Raw genomic sequence first — 21,551 nt, 5'->3', positions numbered from 1 at the left:
AGTTTATAACACAAAACTTTTTTACATACATATACATCAATATAGAGGATGTATACTATCTGTACAATAAGTAAATGTAAGATGGAATGCCAGAATAATTAGGATAGCCCAGATAGGAGATCATAGAAAGAAGTGACCAAGTTACAGAACCTTTAAATAAGCACATAAATTGCATCAAATATTATAAAAACCAATAGTCCAACTATAAAGATAAATAGAATTTAACTTAACCTAAGCACTTATTGGCATGAAAAGTGTCAACATTTTAACAATAAATAGCAATTAACAGTGGCATGTCCAGCACAAAATAATTGGGTAGGCCAGTCTTATTCTATAGTGTGTAAGTGTGCTTATAACTATTAGGGAAGATTTTTCCTATCACATGGAACCAAACAGTCAAATAAAAATTGGGCCTAATCGCCTACCCTATAAAAACATCAATGGCAATTAACTTATTTTATTAGATTTAGTATTATTATAATATTGTAAACATGTTTAATACAGGAAATACTGGCAAAGCCACATAGTCATTTAGTTAAACCTATTAATACATGACATAATCCATGTATTATTCTCTCATCTGGTGATTAAATTATTAGTTTTTAACTTTGTAACAATTAAAAAATTATTTATATCACTTGAATACAACTATACAAGTGTTATACATTTAAAAGTAGTTACTTATATCATATATAAATATATGAATACTGTTATATAAATATAATAATATATATATAAGTAATATACTAATATTGTACACATTAGATTACTAACACATTATGTATAATATACTTAGGAGGTACCTATAATACATTTACAAACTTTGTTTTTATAAAATTTTTCGTTGGTTTTTTTAAACATACATAATCATTACAAACAAAAATGTATGTATATTACACACGTAAATTAAAATCATATATAAAATATTGTTTTCATACTTTTCAACTTTTGGTAATGACTAATGACACCTTATCGGAAGCTTAATAAGCAGTCACTATGCAGACACGCAGCCTGTAGGCGACTATTACGGAAAAAAATTAGTTATCGAGTTTAACTCGGTGAACCAATAGTAAATGAAATAGCAACTTGAAACTACAAAAAATTCCATTCCAAACTCTTTTCAAACCAAAACCCTCTTATTTCCCGCATGTCCTTTAAAACCATCCCCAGCAACCCTCCAAGGAGATTAAAAAGGAAATGGCCGAGAGACGCCCTTACCTAACAAAATTTGTTATTTTTTTTTTTTTAACTTAATTCTTTATTTAGCAATCTGTTACAAATTTAAACAATAAGCTTAATTTATACAATAATACAACAACAGGAATAATAGAGTGAAGAGATCTCCCAATGGAGGTACTTTGTCAAGATTGTAGTTAGACTATATAACACATTTTTACATTTTTTTTTTTTCAATTTATCTTAGCAGGTCACGACACCACTGTCTTTTTAGTCTTTTTTTAGAGTTGACTGGAATAGTTGCAGATGAGAGTTGAGTAATAAGAAGATTTTGGTGTTGGGATATTCGGCTATTGAAACGCTTGTAATGTAGTTTGGCTAACTCGGTGACAGTTGATATTTTTAAATCAGAGTGGAGAGATTTATTAGAGATGTAGAATGGAGGTTTTGAAACTGTTCGAAGAACTTTGGATTGGAACCTTTGAATACGGTTAGTATTAGATATTTTAACTGCACCCCAGAGCTGGATGCCATATGTAGTTTTATTTTTTTGGCAGTTAATAAAGGTAGTAAGAGACGAAAGCGGTTATTAAGTGCAACAATTTTGCTTTTGATTTGTTATTAAAAAAAAAAAAAAAACGACTCTCCACAAATCCATCAAATTAAATAGGAGGTACTGTTGATGGACGATTTCTCCCCTCAATTCATTCAAGATATATGTATTACTAATTTTATTATCAAATTTACTTATTGTGCTTTTTTTTTGTACAGATTGTAAATATAGCTTTTTTAAAAAAAACTCGGTAAGCCGAACTATATTTTGTAAATTAAACTGGAAGTACTAAATTTCTTTTTTATTAACTTATTTTAACGAGTTTTGAACTAGTAAAAGTTCTAAAACTCGGTTCGGTACTTACCCTACATGGCAATATGGCACAGCACTCATACACGTGTAAACATGAGTTTCATCGATCGATGTATGATATAAAATATTAAAATGTCATAATCAATAATCAAATAACATTCATTATTATTACATAATTCAATTAACATTTTTGTGATTTTGACTATTGAGTATTGACACTATAATGTAGTAATGTCTGTTATCTAATATAAATCGTAACAAAATATAATTTGTCATGGTATAAATAACGCGCAAATTGGCTGAAGAAAAATATAATTATACAAGAATATTCAACGATTATCATAACTATTATTATCACTGCTATTTTTAACTATACTCTGTCTCAAAAGTCGAATGAAAATAAATAATAATCAGTCGATCAACCGATCGCGCATCTTCTACCATCTATTAAGCGGTCTCCAAATATTAAATATAATAATATTACTAATTATAAATTAGGTAAGTACTAATTAGTTTAGTGGATTATCATTTATCATGAATTATCATAAACATTAACATCCAAAATCCAATGTGGATTTATAAAATAAAATTTTAAAATTTATAAATTCATTAAATCCCATCTTGGACTTAATGTCTTCAGAATTTTTATAATGATATTATTTATTGTTTCCATTATAAAATTAAAATAAATTTTATGCTTAAAAAAATTAAAACGCTACTGTTTTTCAAGCATCCAGGTGTACATTTTTAATGGAGATAGAATTTTTATTAATTATTTTTTCAGTATTTGACTAAATATTTTTAGATTATATAATATTATGTATTATATATTGTATGATTGTGTTTTTATCATAAAAATAGAAAGAGATTAATTGGGAAAGAAAAAAAAATTTTGATTGAAATTATTACACCTAATTACGGCTTACACTGTTCGTTAAACTAATTGAAATTAACGGAGTGTCCGAATTGGTTCCCGAGTTGTTAAAAATTGTTGCTTTATAAATAATTTATATCAAACATTTTTTAAAAATTCAAATCTACTGATTTTGTTCTTTTTATATTTGTCCATTTCTGTTTTTATGAATATTTCCTTATTTTTAGACTTCAGGTTTTTTAGTTTGTTCGAACTTCGCAATTTTTTATAATTTTCAATTTGAACTTCTTTTAATACATCCATAAATTCAAGTATGTTCGGATGTGCGGAATAAAAGCAAATATTGAATTTTCTGTGAAATGATTCACAGCAATTAGTAGTTCGTTCTATACGTATTTTGCTTTTTCGTAAGTATTTATCAGGATCCAATTTGGACGTTTGTCGCCTACCTAGAATATCGGGAACCAATTTGGATGCAGCCGAAATTAAAATTTGTTTACGATATATATTGTAATTTATAAGAATATATTTATTAAATAAATTAAAATTACTATAGACACTTGGATATATGAAAAATAACGGAACTAGTTACAAAAAATTTAAAAATGTGTTGCATAATCATAATTTAAACGCAGTTAACGAGTTGTGTGGTTGTGTCCCAAATCCCAATGATAAAAGTGGGGTACACGAATTGTGTCACAATATTTTTATCAAAGTGTACACAAGTTGTGTGCTGATAAATTCAAATCGATATTTTACATAAGAATAAAATATGTTTTTTGAAGTAAAAAAGTTTTTATAAATTCAAATCGTCTTATTTAAATGTTTGCCTGATAATTAATATTATTAAAATTATTTGTGTTGTTATTTTTAATTTTAATTCGTATTAGTTAGACCAAACTTATGTGTAACCAAAAAAAAACTGAGAGACACAACTCGTTTACAGTCAATTTAAAATAGGCTGTTCACCGACCACATATAGATTTTATATAAATTGGACTTTATATTACCGATATTACAGTTTTTAAATACCAATAGATTTACCAAAGATGCAAACAATTTTAATTGTAAAAATGGTGAATCAAACAAAAAGGTATTGTATTTTTAATTTTTAAAGTTTTGTCTTTTTATAATCTATTTATAGAAATGTTCAGCTTTTTAAAAAAAATTTCTGAAATACGAATATTCACATTAGGTATAAATCTAGTTTAGCACCTACGCGAATTTTTCATTTTTCAGAATCCTTTGTATTTTAATGAGCTTAGAACGATGGTGCAAAAATAAATTGGCACAAATCATTAGTTTTTGAGTTACCTATAACCTTACGAAGTTTATGATTTTTGGTGGTTTATGCATACGCATCATAATGCTCTATTTTACCGCGTTTATAATTATAACGAATTTTTCAATTATATTTTGTGAAACCTGAGTAAATCAACGTTTTAAAAATTAAGGTTCAAAAACAAATCATCGGAAATCAATGGCGAGCTATAGTGATCACGCTGTCGCCGTGTGAAGTGGCGTATATAGTGGGGAGGAGGTTAGGGGTTCAACCCCCCCTGAAATGTATGGTCGGTATGGGCATTGATTTTGATTGTACAATTAATTGGAATTTAAGAATGGAAATTTTTTTTAACCCCCCCCCCCTGAAATTAATTTCTAAATACGCCCCTGACCGTGTGTACCTTTTATGTATTTTCAAAATTTTTGTTTAACTCCAACACATTCATGGTGGTTTTATATAGCAAGTCGAGTGATGTTTTCGGTTTTAATTATCCGAGCGAGATCGTAACGACTAACGGTGTATATTAAAATACCATAAATTTTAATTATAGCTATAATATTAAAATAAGTTTGATCGCCAAATTCTAACTTCCTCGTCGTTTTTAGTATGCTCAACTTCATGAGTACGTTAAAATAAATTTAAAAAAGTATTCAATAAAACAGAAAAGTTCCAAAAGCGCGGTAATATAGAACGTTGTGCTGTTGTATAATACAAATGCGTAAGACACCGATTATATAACTTAAACTTCGTAAGGCAATAATAACTTAAAAACTATCGAATTCCGATAATTTATTTTTAAAACATTAATTTACCTAGGTTTCAAAAAAAAATAATCAAAAAATTCGTTATAAATGCGGTGAGATAGAAGTGCGCATGCATAAAACACCAAAAATCGTGAACTTCATAAGGATATAACTCAAAAATTAATGATTTGCGCCAATTTATTTTTGCACCATTGTTCTAATATCGTTAAAATACATAGGTTTCCGAAAAATAAAATTGAAAAATTCGTGTAGGCGCTAAATTAGATTCGTTATTCCACCATACAAAAACCCGAATATTTCGGGGGGACCGGGGGTTATTTAAACACCCAGAACACCCCCCTATGTACGTGCCTGAACAATACACCACAAAAAATATATGTGAAATGAATTGCCGTACAAGTTATCCTAAAATATTTTATTGTAAAATTAATAATAAAAATATAGCTTAAAATTAATCTAAATATTTTGAAAATGTTATTGTTTAAAGTAACTAATAAAATACTTAATGTCAAAAAGTTTCAATTGTAATTTAAATTATTTAGTAAAAACTTTTTTTTTTTTTTTAACATTTATTTGAATATATACAATTTGTAATAATGGTTACAATAAGCATATGGGCTGAAATTACAATTGTTGTGAATGCGTGAGGTGAGTAGCAACCCAGCGGTAACACTTGACATGATATTTAAGGTTATTTTTACATTACGTATATTTTACATACTTAAGTATTTTTTTTTCTTATTTATTTAATTTAAAGTAGTGACAAATTTAGGCATCTAAATCGCGACACCAGTGTCTCTTTCATCTTCTCGGAGGATTACCTGGAATGTTTGCGGAGGTGAGGGCGAGAATAAGTGGGTTGGGATGGTTTGTAAGGCTAGAGCGGTAGCGCTTGTAGGAGGATGTGGCCACTTCGGCTACAGTCGGTAGTCCTAGATCAGAGTGTAAAGTATGGTTGGTAACGTAAAAGGGAGCGTTGGTGATTATACGAAGTGTTATTGATTGGAACGTTTGCATTTTATATATGTTCGATTTTTTTGCCGTTCCCCATAATTGGATACCATAAGCCCAAATGGATTTCAGAAGGGTTTTGTAAAGCAATAGTTTATTCTTAAGGTTTAGCTTGGATTGTTTGCCTAGCAGTGGGTAAAGACTTTTTCATCTAGAGTTAAGTAAGAGGCGTTTTTGTTTAATATGCTCGGCCCAAGTTAAGCGTTTGTCGAGAAGTAGGCCTAGGTATTTAACTTTGGTAGCTAATGGTATTATTTTGTTTGCAGAGAGACAGGAGGGACTACGCCTTGTCTGAGAGTAAAGGTTATATGTGAAGACTTTTCGTTGTTTATTTTTATTTTCCAGTTTGAATACCATACTTTCATCTCATTAAGATGATTTTGTAGATGTTGGCTGGCGACAAGAGGGTTTTCATTAGAGGTGAAGATGATTTTGTCGTCGGCAAATTCAGCAACTGATGTATTAGGAGAAATTGGTTGGTCTGCGGCGTATATGTTATAAAGAATTGAGGACGAAATGGCACCTTGGGGGACGCCCGCTAAGATGGGTGCTAGGTTTGAGAATTCTGAGCCTACTTTAGTCACAAAATGGCGATTTTCTAGATATGATTTAAAGAATAGGAAGTAGGGAGAAGGGAGAAATTGTTTTAGTTTATACAGAAGTCCAGTGTGCCAGACTTTATCGAATGCTTGAGCAACATCGAGTAGCACTGCGGAGCAGTACAGTTTGTTTTCGAAGGAGTAAGCAATGGCGTCGGTTAAGCGGTGAATCTGGTGTATGGTGGAGTGCTTGTTACGAAAACCAAATTGGGTATGAGGAATAGTAAAAACTAATATTATATTTTGTATCGTACGATATGGTGCCATGGCGATAATAAGCAAATACACAATAATGTGTAATTATAACTTATTAGTATAATGTCGTGTAACGTTTATTTATAAATTATAATAAATAATATATATTATTATAGTACTTTTGGTCATCGTATTTAAGAATTTTGTGCTCTCGGGTATGGTGGCCAATTTTTTTTTTTTTTTATTACCAAAAGCCATAAAAATTATTGTAACATTTATGTAATTTTACTTGAACATAATGAGAATATAATGGCATAATGAAATGAGTTATGAATGACCTAAATGAAGGTAGTGCTCCGGAATTACATCAAGTGGCCCCTTTACAGAGGTATTGCCCCGTCTACCCCTGCGGTTTTTACAGCAGGTTTTTGGTTATAAATATAACTATGGTCTTAGTTCACGTTCAAATTCATTTCTTGAAAATTGAACTCGTTCATATCAAGTTCACATAATATGAACGTGTTCTTTTCCATGACGGACATTAGATGAAAATTAAATATAACGTGTATTTTTCAAAACAATATTAAAAAAAAATAAACAAAAAATTAAGAATAAACAGAATTTTTTTACGAAAATTGTTCAATATTGTTTTTTGTATAACTTGAAAATGAACAGTTTAAAAACTTACCAAATAGTTACACGATCATTTTCTATACCTACATGATATAATTTTTTAATATTTTAGCTAAGTGTAGTTTTTTAAATGATGCTGATAAAACATTTAGAAGTGTTTTTTATTTATAGAGTTATTAGTATTAAACTATGGTCTATCATAGCTCAACAATTACAAAAGGTAAAAACATGAAAATTGATTACAGAAAATAATATTGACGTTAAACTGTATAGTTTACAGTTACGTATTATACATAGCTGAAAGAGAGAACAAAATTGAGATAATAATTAATAATACAGATAATGTTACCTTAATATTAACAAGTTAGGTACATTATAGGTAAGATATTAGAAGTAGGATTTATTTATTTAGATAATAATAATGGGGAATTCACTGTGAGATTATTAATAAGAAAGTTGATAAAAGAAAGTAACGGGTTTTATAAAGTTCGGAAACTGTATAAATGTATTAGAAATACCAAATAGAATAGACAATACTACAATGGTACAGTGTCTGTACTCTGTAGTAATAACTAATATTGGGTCTTGTTATAGACTGTCTCTAGTGCCGGTCTGGCGGTCTCCCGGATATTCCGTGAGATTTGTCAAGACAAATTATACTTTGTTTTTGTTTTATATCTCTTGAGTGCGCACCCGTTGCTATAATCATTCTGATTATTTTGAACATAGATATAGATATACCTAATAATTTCTTTTATTATCTGTTATTTCATAAGTAGTATTAAATTATTTTTGTATCATATTATGGTGGTGAACTGTGACGAGTATAGATCATACGATATAAATCTACATACTGTGGTATATAATCTGTAGTGGCGTATTTAGGATTTCTTTAAGGGAGGATATTTAATTAAAATTGTTGATGCTAAACGGCAAAATTAGAAAAAACACAACTATAACCATAAAAAAATAGCTAATAAAAGATGGGTCAACATAGGCGTAAATTTGCCTTGTTAGAAGGGGGGCTATTATTTAACATAGAACAGGCCCGCGGAGGGCTTTGCTCCCCGGCCACCGCACCCCCTACATATAAATTTTACAATCTTAACATTTATTATATACAAACTTCAAAATTATTTATTTAACGGCGTATAATATATAACTTTTTATCGTTGCGTTATAAAATATTAACGTATAGCTCAATCATTTTAATTTTAATACAAATGTACATTATAAAATTCATACATGAAGCTTAAATGTTCACATACCACATCGGATATCCTGATTAGGAATTAAGTTTTACATTTTATAATTTTCTTTAAAAAATAACCTTAAATTTCTTGAAAAAAATAGGGTGGCTTAGCCCCTCTAAGTCCCCCGCTATTTATGCCTATTTGAGCCAAAGAGATATTTCCCTAATCTTCCTTCGTAAATACGCCACTGTTAGTCTGGGTAGTCATGATGGTAGGGTAATCGGAAAAAAGCCCCTAACAACATTCATTGGAAAAAAAAGCCCCGTATATCAACTAAATACATTATTCATGTATTTAGAACATGAAATACATTTATTTCATGTACTGTATTCATATACAGTATACATGTTATGATTTACAATATTTACATAATTAAATATAATCATTATTCATTACATTTGTCTATGTAACATTTCTTTAACATAATATTCAAAAGTATAACTATAATCTGCATTTAACATTGTCGATAATTGTCATTATTGTATCATTTTACCTATATAATTTTAAAATGTTTAAGGGTAAAAATTTAAAATAATTTAAAAAAAATAAATTTTTATTTGTTTATAATTTAAATAATTTATTTAACATTTTTTAAAATATGTAAGTATAAATGACAAATGACAATTATTAACAATGTTAAATGCCGATTACAGCTAAACATATAAATATGTTAAAAAAGTGTTACACAGATCAGTGATCTTCAACCTTTTTGGACTCGCGACTCACTTTTTTAGTCCTACATTTTTCGTGACCCACGTAAGCTTTGTAAAAAAGTTAAAATTGCTTAATGCTTTGCAGTAGTACTATTTAAACTGAATAAATAAAAATTACATTTTAGTATGTACTTTCAATTATTAATTTTCTAAGTTTATTAATTAAAAAATTATTTTTTACCTTATATAATTTTATAAATTTATTTTTTATTTTAAAAAGAAGACTTATCGCGATCCAAAAATATGTCGCGACTCACCGGTTGAAGACCACTGACAGATAAATGCAATGATTACATTTAATTATGTAAATCATAACAAAATAACGAATAATGTATTTAGTTGGTGCAGGGCTTTTTATTCTGGGGCTTTTGATTCGACGGTAGTGTGGTTTTAAATTTTAATAATAAACATATTTGGACGTTTTATTCATATTTATACAATAAGTCAACAACGATCTTACAGTCAACATTATCTATATCTTAATATCTGTGATTCTGAAGTATTTTATTTTGATAAAACTAAATAATGCCTGTATTAAGGTGGATAATATAATACAATATTACAAACATTTAAAATAGATCTATTTTGTCATGATATTATTCTCCTTGGCCGGTATAAACGTATAACATGACGTGTATTATAATCACAACCACAAATACCTACAACAACTGCAACCTACAACCCATGAACTATTACTATTACTATTACTATTACTATTACTATTACTCAGTACTACAACTACAGTAGTAGTTCATGACACAACCGTTGAATTATTATTATTATTATTTTTTTTTTGATAGTCGTGGTCATGATTTACGTTATCTTTGGTGCAATATTAATTTAATCTTTTCACTACCCCGTGTCTACAGTGTGAAGCTACTGTCGGAAATAAAACCGAATAGTGAATACTAATTTATATTTTCCTGATTCCTGCTTTATCTGTATGAAAATATCTGTACGAGTAAAAGAGTAATATAATATTTACCCTAGAACTTTTATTAATCTATAGTACGAACACTAGTGTCTAGTACTTTAGTACACTTGTACACTACGAAAGTACGAAATACGGAAATAAAATATCGATCTTCAATAATTGAACAACGAATCCAGATTAATTCGGTTTCTATTAAATAATTTTATATTGAAATTAAAAGATAAAATTGTTTAAAATTTCAATCACTAGTCTGATAATATAACAACTGAGTTATAACTAGTCATATTGTTATTTTTTCTATTTCATTAGACAGTGCCCTGCCGTTAACAATTGAATCATGTCTCAGGAAACCGTTCAGATCCTTATTGACATGGGTTTCCAGAAAGAAAAAGCGTATGTTTAAATTTATATCCATACAGTGAAAATTATTTAATTTTTTTCAACATGTTTTGTTACAGCGAAAAGAGTGTTTTAATGACAGGAAATAAAGGCGTTGAACCTGCTATGGAATGGTAAGGGTTATTTGTTTGTGTGGATTATATCAGCAATATGACAAAATATTAAGCAATTACATTTTTGATGTACTACCATTTAAAAAAAATTTATATTTAAATTAATTACAAATTTCGTTAAAAAATTGTATTTTTAACTAAGGATTTTCTTTAACTATTATATTAAAATGCTGTATGATGCTTTTGAATGATTTCTTTTATACGTACTATAGTGACATAAATTATTTGTCATAAGGTTATTGGCACACAATGATGATGAAATGGGACCATCAACTTCTCAAGAAGGTTCTGCTTCAAACAAGTCAGATACAAATACTACCTCATCTTCAACAGTAGCTAAATCGTACAAATGTGAAGAGTAAGATAATTAATTAAAGTTGTATATATTTTCAGTTATAAACATAAGTCAAGATAGTTAATAATTTAAAAATTAATTTATAATATCAATCACTTTCTCAAGGCTGTATTAACGCATAGGCACTATAGGCACTGTGCCTAGGGCCTACAAACATTTTTGGGGCCTACTAAAATAAAATGTGTGGCTACTATTTTTTTTGTTACAATTATCTTGTTTAATACTTAAATACGAGGGATAAAGAAATATTCAAATTAGTGTAAAATAATTTTTTTTTATGGTTTTAACAATTTAATTTTCTATATATTTGTAGACTGAGTAAAATTAATTGTTTTTAAGATTCATTTAAATTATTATCATATAAAAGTTTAGATTTGATTTTTGTTTTGTTTTTAAAGGATTAATAACATCGAACTTCAACACTTCCTCTCCTAAATAGAAGGTTTTATACCCATTAAAATACTGGACATCACAGTACTGTACATAGAAATTAAAAGCACTGTACCTAGGGTCAAGGCTGCAACTGAAAAAAATTTTGGAGGGGAGGATTCAACATATTTTTAAATATAAATACAGAAAATTTATAGTCAATTAACTTTAATCATCACTATAAAATATTTCTATTTTTAAAAAAATCTTGGGCGGACTGGACCCCTGGACTCGCCTCCATCTACGACTTTGTGATTGTATTAATCCGAGCCTGCACTTACTGCATTTTAACTATTATTAGCTGTTTGTTACCATAAATTAGCAAAACTATGAATTTAACATTCCTAGACTCACTCATGAGTTGTATCAAAATTTTCTTAATTTATTCCCACTTAAATGACAGCTCATTTTTGCTTTCCTTATATAACTTCATTTTAGGGATTTTAAATCCTCTCTTATTTGCTTTAAATTAAATTCCTTTTTATAAAGGAACTTTTGATAAAAAACCTTTTTCCAATTGTTTTCTAATAAAATGTTTATTGTTATTTCTCCAGTCAATCATATAATGATTATAGCTAATAAAATAACCATTTTTATGTTTTGTAATTCTATTAAATGTATTATGTTAACTTTTGCTAAATACATGTTTACAACTTGTTAGGACTAAGATAATATTTAATTTATAATTGAACTAACTGTTAGTATATACTTGAATAAATAAATAACTAGTATTGTAAATTGTGTTTCTACTATTTCTAGCTGTAACAAATTATTTACTGATACTACTGCATTAGAATATCATGCCATGAAATCAGGTCATAGCAATTTTGCAGAATCTACAGAAGAAAAGAAACCATTAACTGAAGATGAAAAAAAAGAACAAATGAAAAAATTGGAAGAACGTCTAAAGGAAAAGCGTAAGGAACGTGAAGCTAGAGAAAAAGAAGAAGAATTAGAAAGGGAAAAAATTAGAATTCGCTCTGGTAAAGAGATGGCTGCTGCTAAAAAAAAGTAAAATTATTTGTGTAATAATAATTTGTTGTTCTATCAATAAAAATTATTTTATTTCATTTAGACTTGAAGATGAAAACATAAAAAAAATTATGGATGAAAGAAAACGTGAAAAACAAGAAGAAAAAGTTGCCCGTGATCGAGTAAAAGCTCAAATAGAAGCAGATAAATTAGCTAGAAAAAAATTGTATGGACAAGTTTCAGCGGAAGAACCAAAACAAGTTTTACCAATAGCTGTAAGTCCTCAAAAACAAACAAAGGATTATACGGAAACAAAATTACAGGTTAATATGCTTAATACACATAATGAATTTATAGTTATTAGTTATTACGTACAATTTATAATCCATTAGTATTTAGTAATATAAATTTTTTTTAAATATTATTTAAGTTTTTGAGATACACACTAGGTAAAAATTTAGGATACTATTATTAAATTTTTTTCTAATAAACTTCAATATCATTATTGACTAAAAATATTAATAATTCTCTTAACTGGAAATTATGGTCAAGCCAGAGACCAAAAACTCAGAGTAGAACTTCAATAATTTGGGTTCTAGGTTGTTTAAATTAATGAAAGTTTGAATTTATAAAAAAAAATCTAAAATCATAAATTATAAATTTTAGAAAATTATATTGAATATGATATTATACAAGATAAAATTCAATATAGTGTTAGACTTAATAAAATCATTATGAAGTACTCATATATTTTTTTTATTTTTATTTATATTGATATCAAAAAGTAAAATATAATTACATATTAAGGCTCATTTACAGCTGTCAGGACTAATAGGGACTGTATTAATGACATTTTACTATATTTATAACTATGTTTTAAACAATTAATTGTATTAATCTTATTAATTAGATTTATTCTATATTCTCCCCGATGAATGTAGTTCAATTTTTTTTATAGTAATAACTAATTTACATTTATTTCAATTTAATGTTATTTAATGTTTGTTTGTATTTAGATTCGTCTTACAAATGGTCAAACAATTGTCCAAACATTTAATGTTAAAGAAATGATGGCTGCTGTAAGAGTGTATATTGAACTAAATCGTTCTGATGGTGATGCTCCTTTCTGTCTTATGACTAGTTTTCCAAGAAAAGTATTTACTAGCGATGACTATGAAAAACCACTTGATCAATTAGGTAATATGAACATAAAATTGTTTTTTATTAGTCCAAGACTTAAAAGTTATGATATAACAATTTTAAATTAAATTATTCTTTTAATAAGATTATAAATAAAGATTTTTTAATATTATGATAAATTTGGTTTCATTATAATATTACTCTTTATGCTTTCTGTGAGGTGTTAAGTATTTTTTGTTTGGTAGTAATATTATGACATTAATAATTTTATTAATTTCTTTTTTTAATATATAATTTAAATTACTTCCATATTTATCTTTTATTATAATTCAAATTTACAGGAAAATACATTTTTATTTAGTTAATATCTATTTTATTTAAAAAATATATTTTTAATTTTAAAAATTTATTTTGTTATTGAGTTTCGTAGTTGCTATGTAATACTGGAATGAACTTTAAAAAAAAAATCATACTTACATATTTTTAAATTTATTTCCATTGTTTATATTTTTTAGGTTTGGTACCAAGTGCTGTTTTAATCTTAACTAAGCCACAACAATAAAATTAATAATTATTATTTTTGTAATATCTATCTTTTGAAATTTTTATAATAAATCAATTTTTTTTTTTTTGTAAGCACATTAAAACTGGTTGGTTAGTTTTTTACTAAAATATACAATATGAATTTAAATATATTACCATAAAGTTAAATAAAGATTTTCATTTTTAAATGGTGTTATATGAGTTTTTTATTTTTGTTTATACAGTTTGTTTCCTTTTAAAGGTAATACAAAATACTTCAGTCCTGTGATCTCAGATTAATATGGGGTTTTCAGGAGAAGATAGAGAATACCTAAATCCATAATTTTTGATTGTTAAATTTTTATAACTTCCAGTGATGGACAAAATCATTTAAACCTATTAACCATGGCTCTTAAACCAAAATTGACTGTATGACAACGAGCAAATGTTTTAATTTAAATAATTGATTAAAATTATAAACTTATTATGATATTATAAATTTCCATGCGATTCCGCGTAATTCAAACAAAAAGTTATATATACTTGTGCAGAAATTCAAAGGGAACACATTCTAGCAGCTAAGTAATGCGTCGTCTGCAGTCATGCATGGAGAATGAGAATGAATGGGAATCATGAATCGTGATTGGTAATGCAAAGGTTTACTCTGACGAATTTCTTGAATATCACACTTACACATACACTTAATATATGCAAAGTTATATATCTATGGGAGAAACTTTGTTCTGCCATGTTCAATTTCAATCTAATATTGAATTTTAAAAAATGTTCTTATATCTATATTATTCTGTATTTATATTAAAATGTATATAAATTAGTTATGTAATTAATCAGTTGTACCTATCGATTGGAAAAATATTTAAAAACTCAAATGTTGTAAAATCACATATTCTATATTATAAAAAAACATATAAAATGATTTCAAAAACAATTAGTATTTTAGTATTAATACTACAAAAATTTGAATTATATTTGATTAATTCTTTAAAAATTTTAAATTTAATCATCAATGGACCATATCACAATATAAATTCTGGATTTATTTATTTGAGGACGTAAACCCAAGGTTCACTGTACTTGATTATATTAAAAACTTAAAGGAAATAATTTTTTTCAAATTTGTAATTTTCATTTATTATTATATTTATAAAATTAATATCAACAAACAATTAGGTAGATGTAAAAGAAGTATAATTTATCTAAACAAGTACTATTATTTTTTTTCTTACAGAAATTTTGTAATGAGTAGGGTGTGAATTAAATTCAATATGCACATATATACAAAACAAATTAATATAAAACATGCTTTTTAACAATTAAAAATCCAATTATCAGTTACATACACATACATTTATACTAGGTTTTATAGTTAATTTTATACTATTATGTAATATTATAATTATACAATATACATAATATAGTTTAAACTGTGTAGATATAACCTTACGGTAATTGGTAAGTATTTCATTAGTTAATGAAAAAAAAAAAAAAAAAAGAATAAATAAAACAATAACAAAAATGAATAAAAAATAATGTATATTAAATAAAATCTACAACTTGTAATCTTGTAAATTATTTATATTCAAGTCATCGCCATTTTCTAACAAATCTGTTGTACAAATCTTTGGAACATTAACTTTGGGCAAGTCTCTGAGTTCAGCTTTGCACTTATGAGTTTGGCTCACGTCTTTTCCAATACAGCCGGCCAATATCTTTTTTAACATTTCTCGTTTACCTTTATTTACTTTATTGTTTAATGAGTCCTCGCTCATTACCCATTTATCAAAACGCTCCAAAGTTTCCAAATTGATCTCAGGTAATTTTCTTAATACTCCTAATAACTGATCATTTTTACTACGATAAGTTTCATATATGTTAAGACATGTAGCTAAAAGAGGACCCATATTAGAATCGTGATGACCAAACCAGTGAAGACTTTCTAGGACTGCTATTAATAAGTCAGGTGCAATTGTCATAGCAGTTCTTTCATCTTCGATAGCTAAATGTCTTACAACAATTTGAGCTAAATATGTTGCTTTATAACTAGACTGACTATCACACCAGGGATGTAAGACTGGTCGATTATCCCATTGAAATATTTGACATGTCTTCCAAAATTGACTTATAGATGTATTCCACGACAAACCATTTAAAATACTTCCTACAATCAGGTGCCTTGATTGTTCATTTCGTAATAATTTTATACCTAATTCAGATAAATCACTATTAGGAATTTCTTCCACACTTCCATGAGGACTTGTTTTTGATTCATTAGAACTAGTTAAACTATATCTTATTAAATCTAGATATTCCCTAGTTAATAACCGAATCATCATATCTTCTAATAGCTCTTCAGAATCTCCATCTTTATTATCATATTCTTCTCGTTCTGGTATATTTTTCCAAGTTACACTTAGACGTATTAACATATGAGCTAAAAAGGAATTTAGAATAGGAATCAAAACAGTGTCGTAGTATTTACTTGAACAGTTGATTAGAAAAGGTTTAATAAAACTCTTCATAATAATTCTAATGCGTACATGTGGTAAAGAATCTGCATCACTCATTATTGTTGCTTCAAAACTTGGAGCAAAATTTTGTAGAGCGTAAAATTGATCTCCAAGTAATAAACATGATTTTCCCAAGACATTTAAACACCCTTCATAAGCATTTAAAATAGCTAGTTTCACTTTGTACACGGGATCGGATTTTGGTTTTGGTCTAAACATCTGAAACGGATCATTTTTCTCAGACACAATGTTCTTTCCAAGTAAGGCTTCCCGCTCTTGAGGGAATATCTGTAAAATTGAACTATAACTAGGATGCATCATTTTCTTCACATTATCTGAACATAAAGAGTTTAAATTTTTTATTATTAAAAACACATTTGGAAGAAGTAATAAGACATGTTCAGTAACTGGTGAAACATTTGGGATTTTTGATAAGTTTGAATTTATGTTGCTTCTAGTCATAACACAAGCTAATACATTAATACAATGAGATAGATGATTTCGATTTTCCAGGCATGGATCAGATTCAAAATCAACTGGCTGCCTATCAAGGCCTAAATATGCTATTAATCCTTCAGGACGTCCAGAAACAATACTTTGTACTTTTTGCCACATTAATTGACAAGGTTCTAAAATGTGTTTAATTAGTTGAGCTTGTTTATCGAAATCTGGCACATGATTATTTAACACTAGAAGTGACTCTTGCAAACGTAAACATACTGCGAGATTATCACCTGTTTTACTGGTTTTTAATAGAAGTTGATCACTTAACGAACACAGCTTATCAAAAACTGGTAGTAATAGATTTGGAAATTTGATACTTAGTTTTATAAACAAAGAAGCAGAGTGAAATTTTAAATCTTTAAGTGGAACAAACAATTGATCATCTGGATGACACTCGAGTATAAGATATTCACACATTTTATTAAGTGTAACATGAAGATATTCTGAAGGCCAGGCTGTTGAAGTTAAAAACACAAACAATGCAGATACAGATGAAAGAAGAAATGATAATATTAATGGATCTCTTGTATCAAATTTTAAACACAATTCAATTAGCTCCAAACCTCTTCTAACAATTTCAGAATCCATAGTCAAAGATAATTTACTAATGACACCATCTAATATTAACACCATTACTTCCCATTCGAGAAACTCTGGAGAATCTTGTTCACAAATAGGAATCACTTTCATCCTTATTGAGGTTTTTTCCATACATGATTTGAGTAAGTTTTCTGTAACTGAAAACATAATAGTGTTTTCAATAGCAGAAGCATATCTAATTGTTTCAACAATTTCTGATCGGGTATGATAAAAAACAGTATTATAGCTTTCTTCATCTGTAAAATCAAGTAAGGTGAATGAGTCTAAGTTTTTGTAATCTATCTTAATTAATTTTTTTGACACTAACAAAAACCATTTTGGAATGTAGTTTTGTTTTAATAAAATGTTCTTACTGATTTCAGTATGTTTAAATAATGTACACCAGGCTTGATTAATATTTGTAATAACATTCAATGAATTATGGACCAAGCAATCTTGTAATAAGTCAACATAACAAAAAAGTATTTTTTCAGATTTTTCAATGTTAAAATTATGCAATTTATTATCTTTCCAGAAAGCACATAATACAGAGCTTAACATTGACACAACTTTGGATAATGTTTTTAAAAATATGTTATTTTCTTCATTTGCTTCTTGATTGATTGCCTTGTGTACTACCATATATATCTGTTGTAAAGGTTGATCAAGCAATTGTACAACACATTCTCTTTCTTCGTTTTTACATTTTCTTGAAAGTAATATGGATAAACAATCAACAGCAGGTTGTCTAAAATTAAAATCATCTAATAAAGAGCACAAGACAGTGATAATATAACAATCTTTAAAATTGACATGTGAGAGTTGAATAAATTCAAATAATTCTCCAATATTAGCCAATGCAAGCTGTATTACTCTGATAAGTGCAGTTGCTGCATTTTGTTCATTTCTACTTAAGAATTCTAGATATTGTCTACAATAATTATCAATTACATTTATAAAGAATGGGAAAATTTTACACATACTCAGTTGAAGTTCTTTACTAATATCTCGCCGCCTAGCCGCATTGTCAATGGTTTGCAATAAGATAACATCTTCAATTAACCTCAAAAATATTAACATAACAGTTTCTGTTTGACAACAGCCCAGTGTTGTAGCATATTCTAATTCATTTAACATTCCAGGCCAATGTTGAGGCCATTCTCTTTTGATCATTTCTACAACAACTCTAGCAAGAGCATCTTTCAAATAGTTGATTTGGAGTGTGGGTGAAGCAGAATTGACCAGGCTCATGATGGTATTAAAAATTAGCAATTTGTCTTCTTGTACCATTTGATACCAACGAAATTTAATGCAATGCTCCATAAGTTGTAGGCCAAAATGTCGAACAATATCAGTGTATTGTGCACTGTCACTAGTAAAATATAAAGCACACTGACATTGAATACATAATGGAAACTCATTTTTAAAACTATCACATAGACGGTAGGCTTCATGACGCTTTTCTTGTGACATCAATGGGTCCATGGTTAGATCAACAGCATTAGCAAGCTGTTGAACTAGCTGCTCTATAGGTGCATCTACATTCATGATGACTTCTGGACTCTGAAATTAAACAAAAAAAACAAATGTTTGTTAGAATTTTTGAAAAATTAGGAAAATCATACCCATCTGGAAGTATTAATACTTTATAACTTAATAACTAATTAACATCAAACACAAATACAACCAAATTAAACGAGATATTGTAATGCACAAATATTATTATTAATATTTGTTGTATTAGCACTTGAAGAGCATTGCATATAAAGAGTAAATATACAGAAATATAACTCACATAAGGCTTTATACTCAATTAGCAATGATCGATCAAAATTCGCCCATAGTTTTCCTGAGGCGAGCGGACGTGGCCACACAATAAACGAACAATTAACAAGCGACTTCAATTTGAACACTTGTATAATGTACAAAGTTGATCATAGAATATAAGAACACAATATGTACAGAATAACCAGTAAATCCTTAGTGAAATGTCATTATTAACCTAGTCTGTAAAAAATATGTCGAAAAAACAAGCATAAAATGAGCATCCGCAATCCGCATGTTCGAGTTCGACCAACAGACGTGTTATCAGCGGATAAATGTGGGTACAGTTCAGTTGTAAAGTGTAAACAGGAAAATAATTGATGTCGGTTATCGTCCACGCCGCCAAAGAGATTAAATAATTGCAAGAATCCACAGTAGCATAATACATTTTATTTTAATTTAAATCTTTTATATTATGTCTAACAGAATTATGTCGTCATAGGGTATAGATAATATTATCGTTTTAATAACAATAATATTTTAGCTATAAAAGCTACAAAGCCCACAGATCTTATACAAGTTATATCGTTATATGTATATTGTATTATAGTATTATACGTCTTTAGTACTTAGTAGGTAGGTACTAATACTACTTATACCAGCAGGGGCGTGTTTGGAAATTTTTTTTGGGGGTTCAATATTTTTCCGCATATATAGGTATTATATTATGTACAACTATTATAAATAATTATTTTATTATTCTGGGGAGGAAGAAGGTTGAATACCCAAAACTCCCCCTAGGCACGCCCCTGTATACCAGTAATACCACGGAAAAAATTAAATAACATTGCTTAATGCTTATACTATTATAGAAGATACAACACTCGTATGAATTTTAAATAAGATACATTAATATTTAAAAAAAATTCACTAAATAAATCATAGTAAAAAAAAGGATTCTCATTAAAAGTTAATTTTTTTAGAGGACACTATTTACAAAACATCTCAAAAAGTTTAAAATAAGCTGGTCTTAAATATATTTAAAAATACAGAATTTGATTAAATTTATGATTAAAGGAAATTATTGTATTATTGTTGAATATATTGATTTTACAATGATGTGTGTTTTTTTTTAAATTTTTGTGTCTGTCATCACGTTGTAGAGTAGTAATAGTGCTTTGATTTTTGACTTCAGTCTCTCTTTGAAAATTAAATTGAATCTAGTTGGTACTTTTGGGGGTCAAAAGTAAAAATTTTCCAGTAATTTTCAAAAAGTGTCAGGAAAAACCCTAAAAAAGTAACGGAAAACGTGAATTTTTACGTATGACCATCATTTTTGACAAAATCGATTTTTTTATTTTGCTTGAATTCAAAAACAAATCATTGTAAATACTTGATATTTTCACAAAATGTTTATATTAGCGTTATCTATTTACGATTAAATTTTCAAAATATTTAGACATTTTTTAAACCTGTTATTTTATTATTTATAGACCATAGAAATTTTCGATTTTTCAAAAAAAATTTTCTTGAAATGCCGATAAAAAAATTTGGCTTTCCAAAAAATCTTTAAAATTGAATACAAAGTTTATTATAAATTGTTCTTATTGTAGTAAAAAAAAAAAAAAATCAAAAATCGTTTGTCACAATTTTTGTTTATAAGCATTAAAAGTTCAAATGTTACAAAATATGTCAAAATCGAAAAAATTTGTAAGGAATTTGAAGTTTAAAATTCATAACGTTTTTGTGATTTATACCTATGATTATAAAACTCAACACAAGGTTCTCTATAACTTTTTATTTAAATAACAGTAAACAAAAATTCTACCGTCAATATATAAACAATTGTATGAGCGTATTAAATTTAATTTTTTATGAAATCAAGTAAAATAACGATATATTACAAATTAAATATAGCTAATAATGTAATATATCCTACTAATT

At 27.7% G+C, this 21,551-nt stretch overlaps 2 protein-coding genes across 5 annotated transcripts; one reads left to right on the top strand and one right to left on the bottom strand.

Annotated features, from left to right (window-relative positions):
* Window positions 1-10,165: 10,165 nt before the first annotated feature.
* Window positions 10,166-14,441, top strand: LOC113560676 (UBX domain-containing protein 1). Of its 4 annotated transcripts, none has more exons than XM_026966701.1 (8): window positions 10,166-10,323; window positions 10,612-10,695; window positions 10,761-10,814; window positions 11,050-11,172; window positions 12,358-12,609; window positions 12,674-12,893; window positions 13,587-13,767; window positions 14,226-14,362. In XM_026966701.1, exons 2-8 carry the CDS (start codon window positions 10,640-10,642, stop codon window positions 14,270-14,272), a joined length of 933 nt encoding a protein of 310 aa, XP_026822502.1. In that variant the 5' UTR covers window positions 10,166-10,323; window positions 10,612-10,639; the 3' UTR covers window positions 14,273-14,362. The 4 variants fall into 4 exon arrangements, with proteins under 4 accessions (XP_026822502.1, XP_026822504.1, XP_026822501.1 ...); XM_026966703.1 differs by having other exon boundaries at window positions 10,169-10,337; XM_026966700.1 differs by having other exon boundaries at window positions 10,169-10,487.
* Window positions 14,442-15,769: 1,328 nt separating this feature from the next.
* LOC113548867 (exportin-5) lies at window positions 15,770-19,941 on the bottom strand. The gene is made up of 2 exons (XM_026949953.1): window positions 19,639-19,941; window positions 15,770-19,406 (listed from the first exon to the last, which is right to left on the bottom strand). The coding sequence occupies exon 2, from the start codon at window positions 19,389-19,391 to the stop codon at window positions 15,801-15,803; it is 3,591 nt and encodes a 1,196-aa protein (XP_026805754.1). The 5' UTR covers window positions 19,392-19,406; window positions 19,639-19,941; the 3' UTR covers window positions 15,770-15,800.
* Between the last annotated feature and the right edge of the window lie 1,610 nt (window positions 19,942-21,551).

The sequence above is a fragment of the Rhopalosiphum maidis genome, chromosome 1, assembly GCF_003676215.2.
Source record: "Rhopalosiphum maidis isolate BTI-1 chromosome 1, ASM367621v3, whole genome shotgun sequence".
Taxonomy (NCBI): domain Eukaryota; kingdom Metazoa; phylum Arthropoda; class Insecta; order Hemiptera; family Aphididae; genus Rhopalosiphum; species Rhopalosiphum maidis.
The sequence above is the reverse complement of the archived record's forward strand: the minus strand, read 5'-3'. Positions and strand labels throughout refer to the sequence as shown.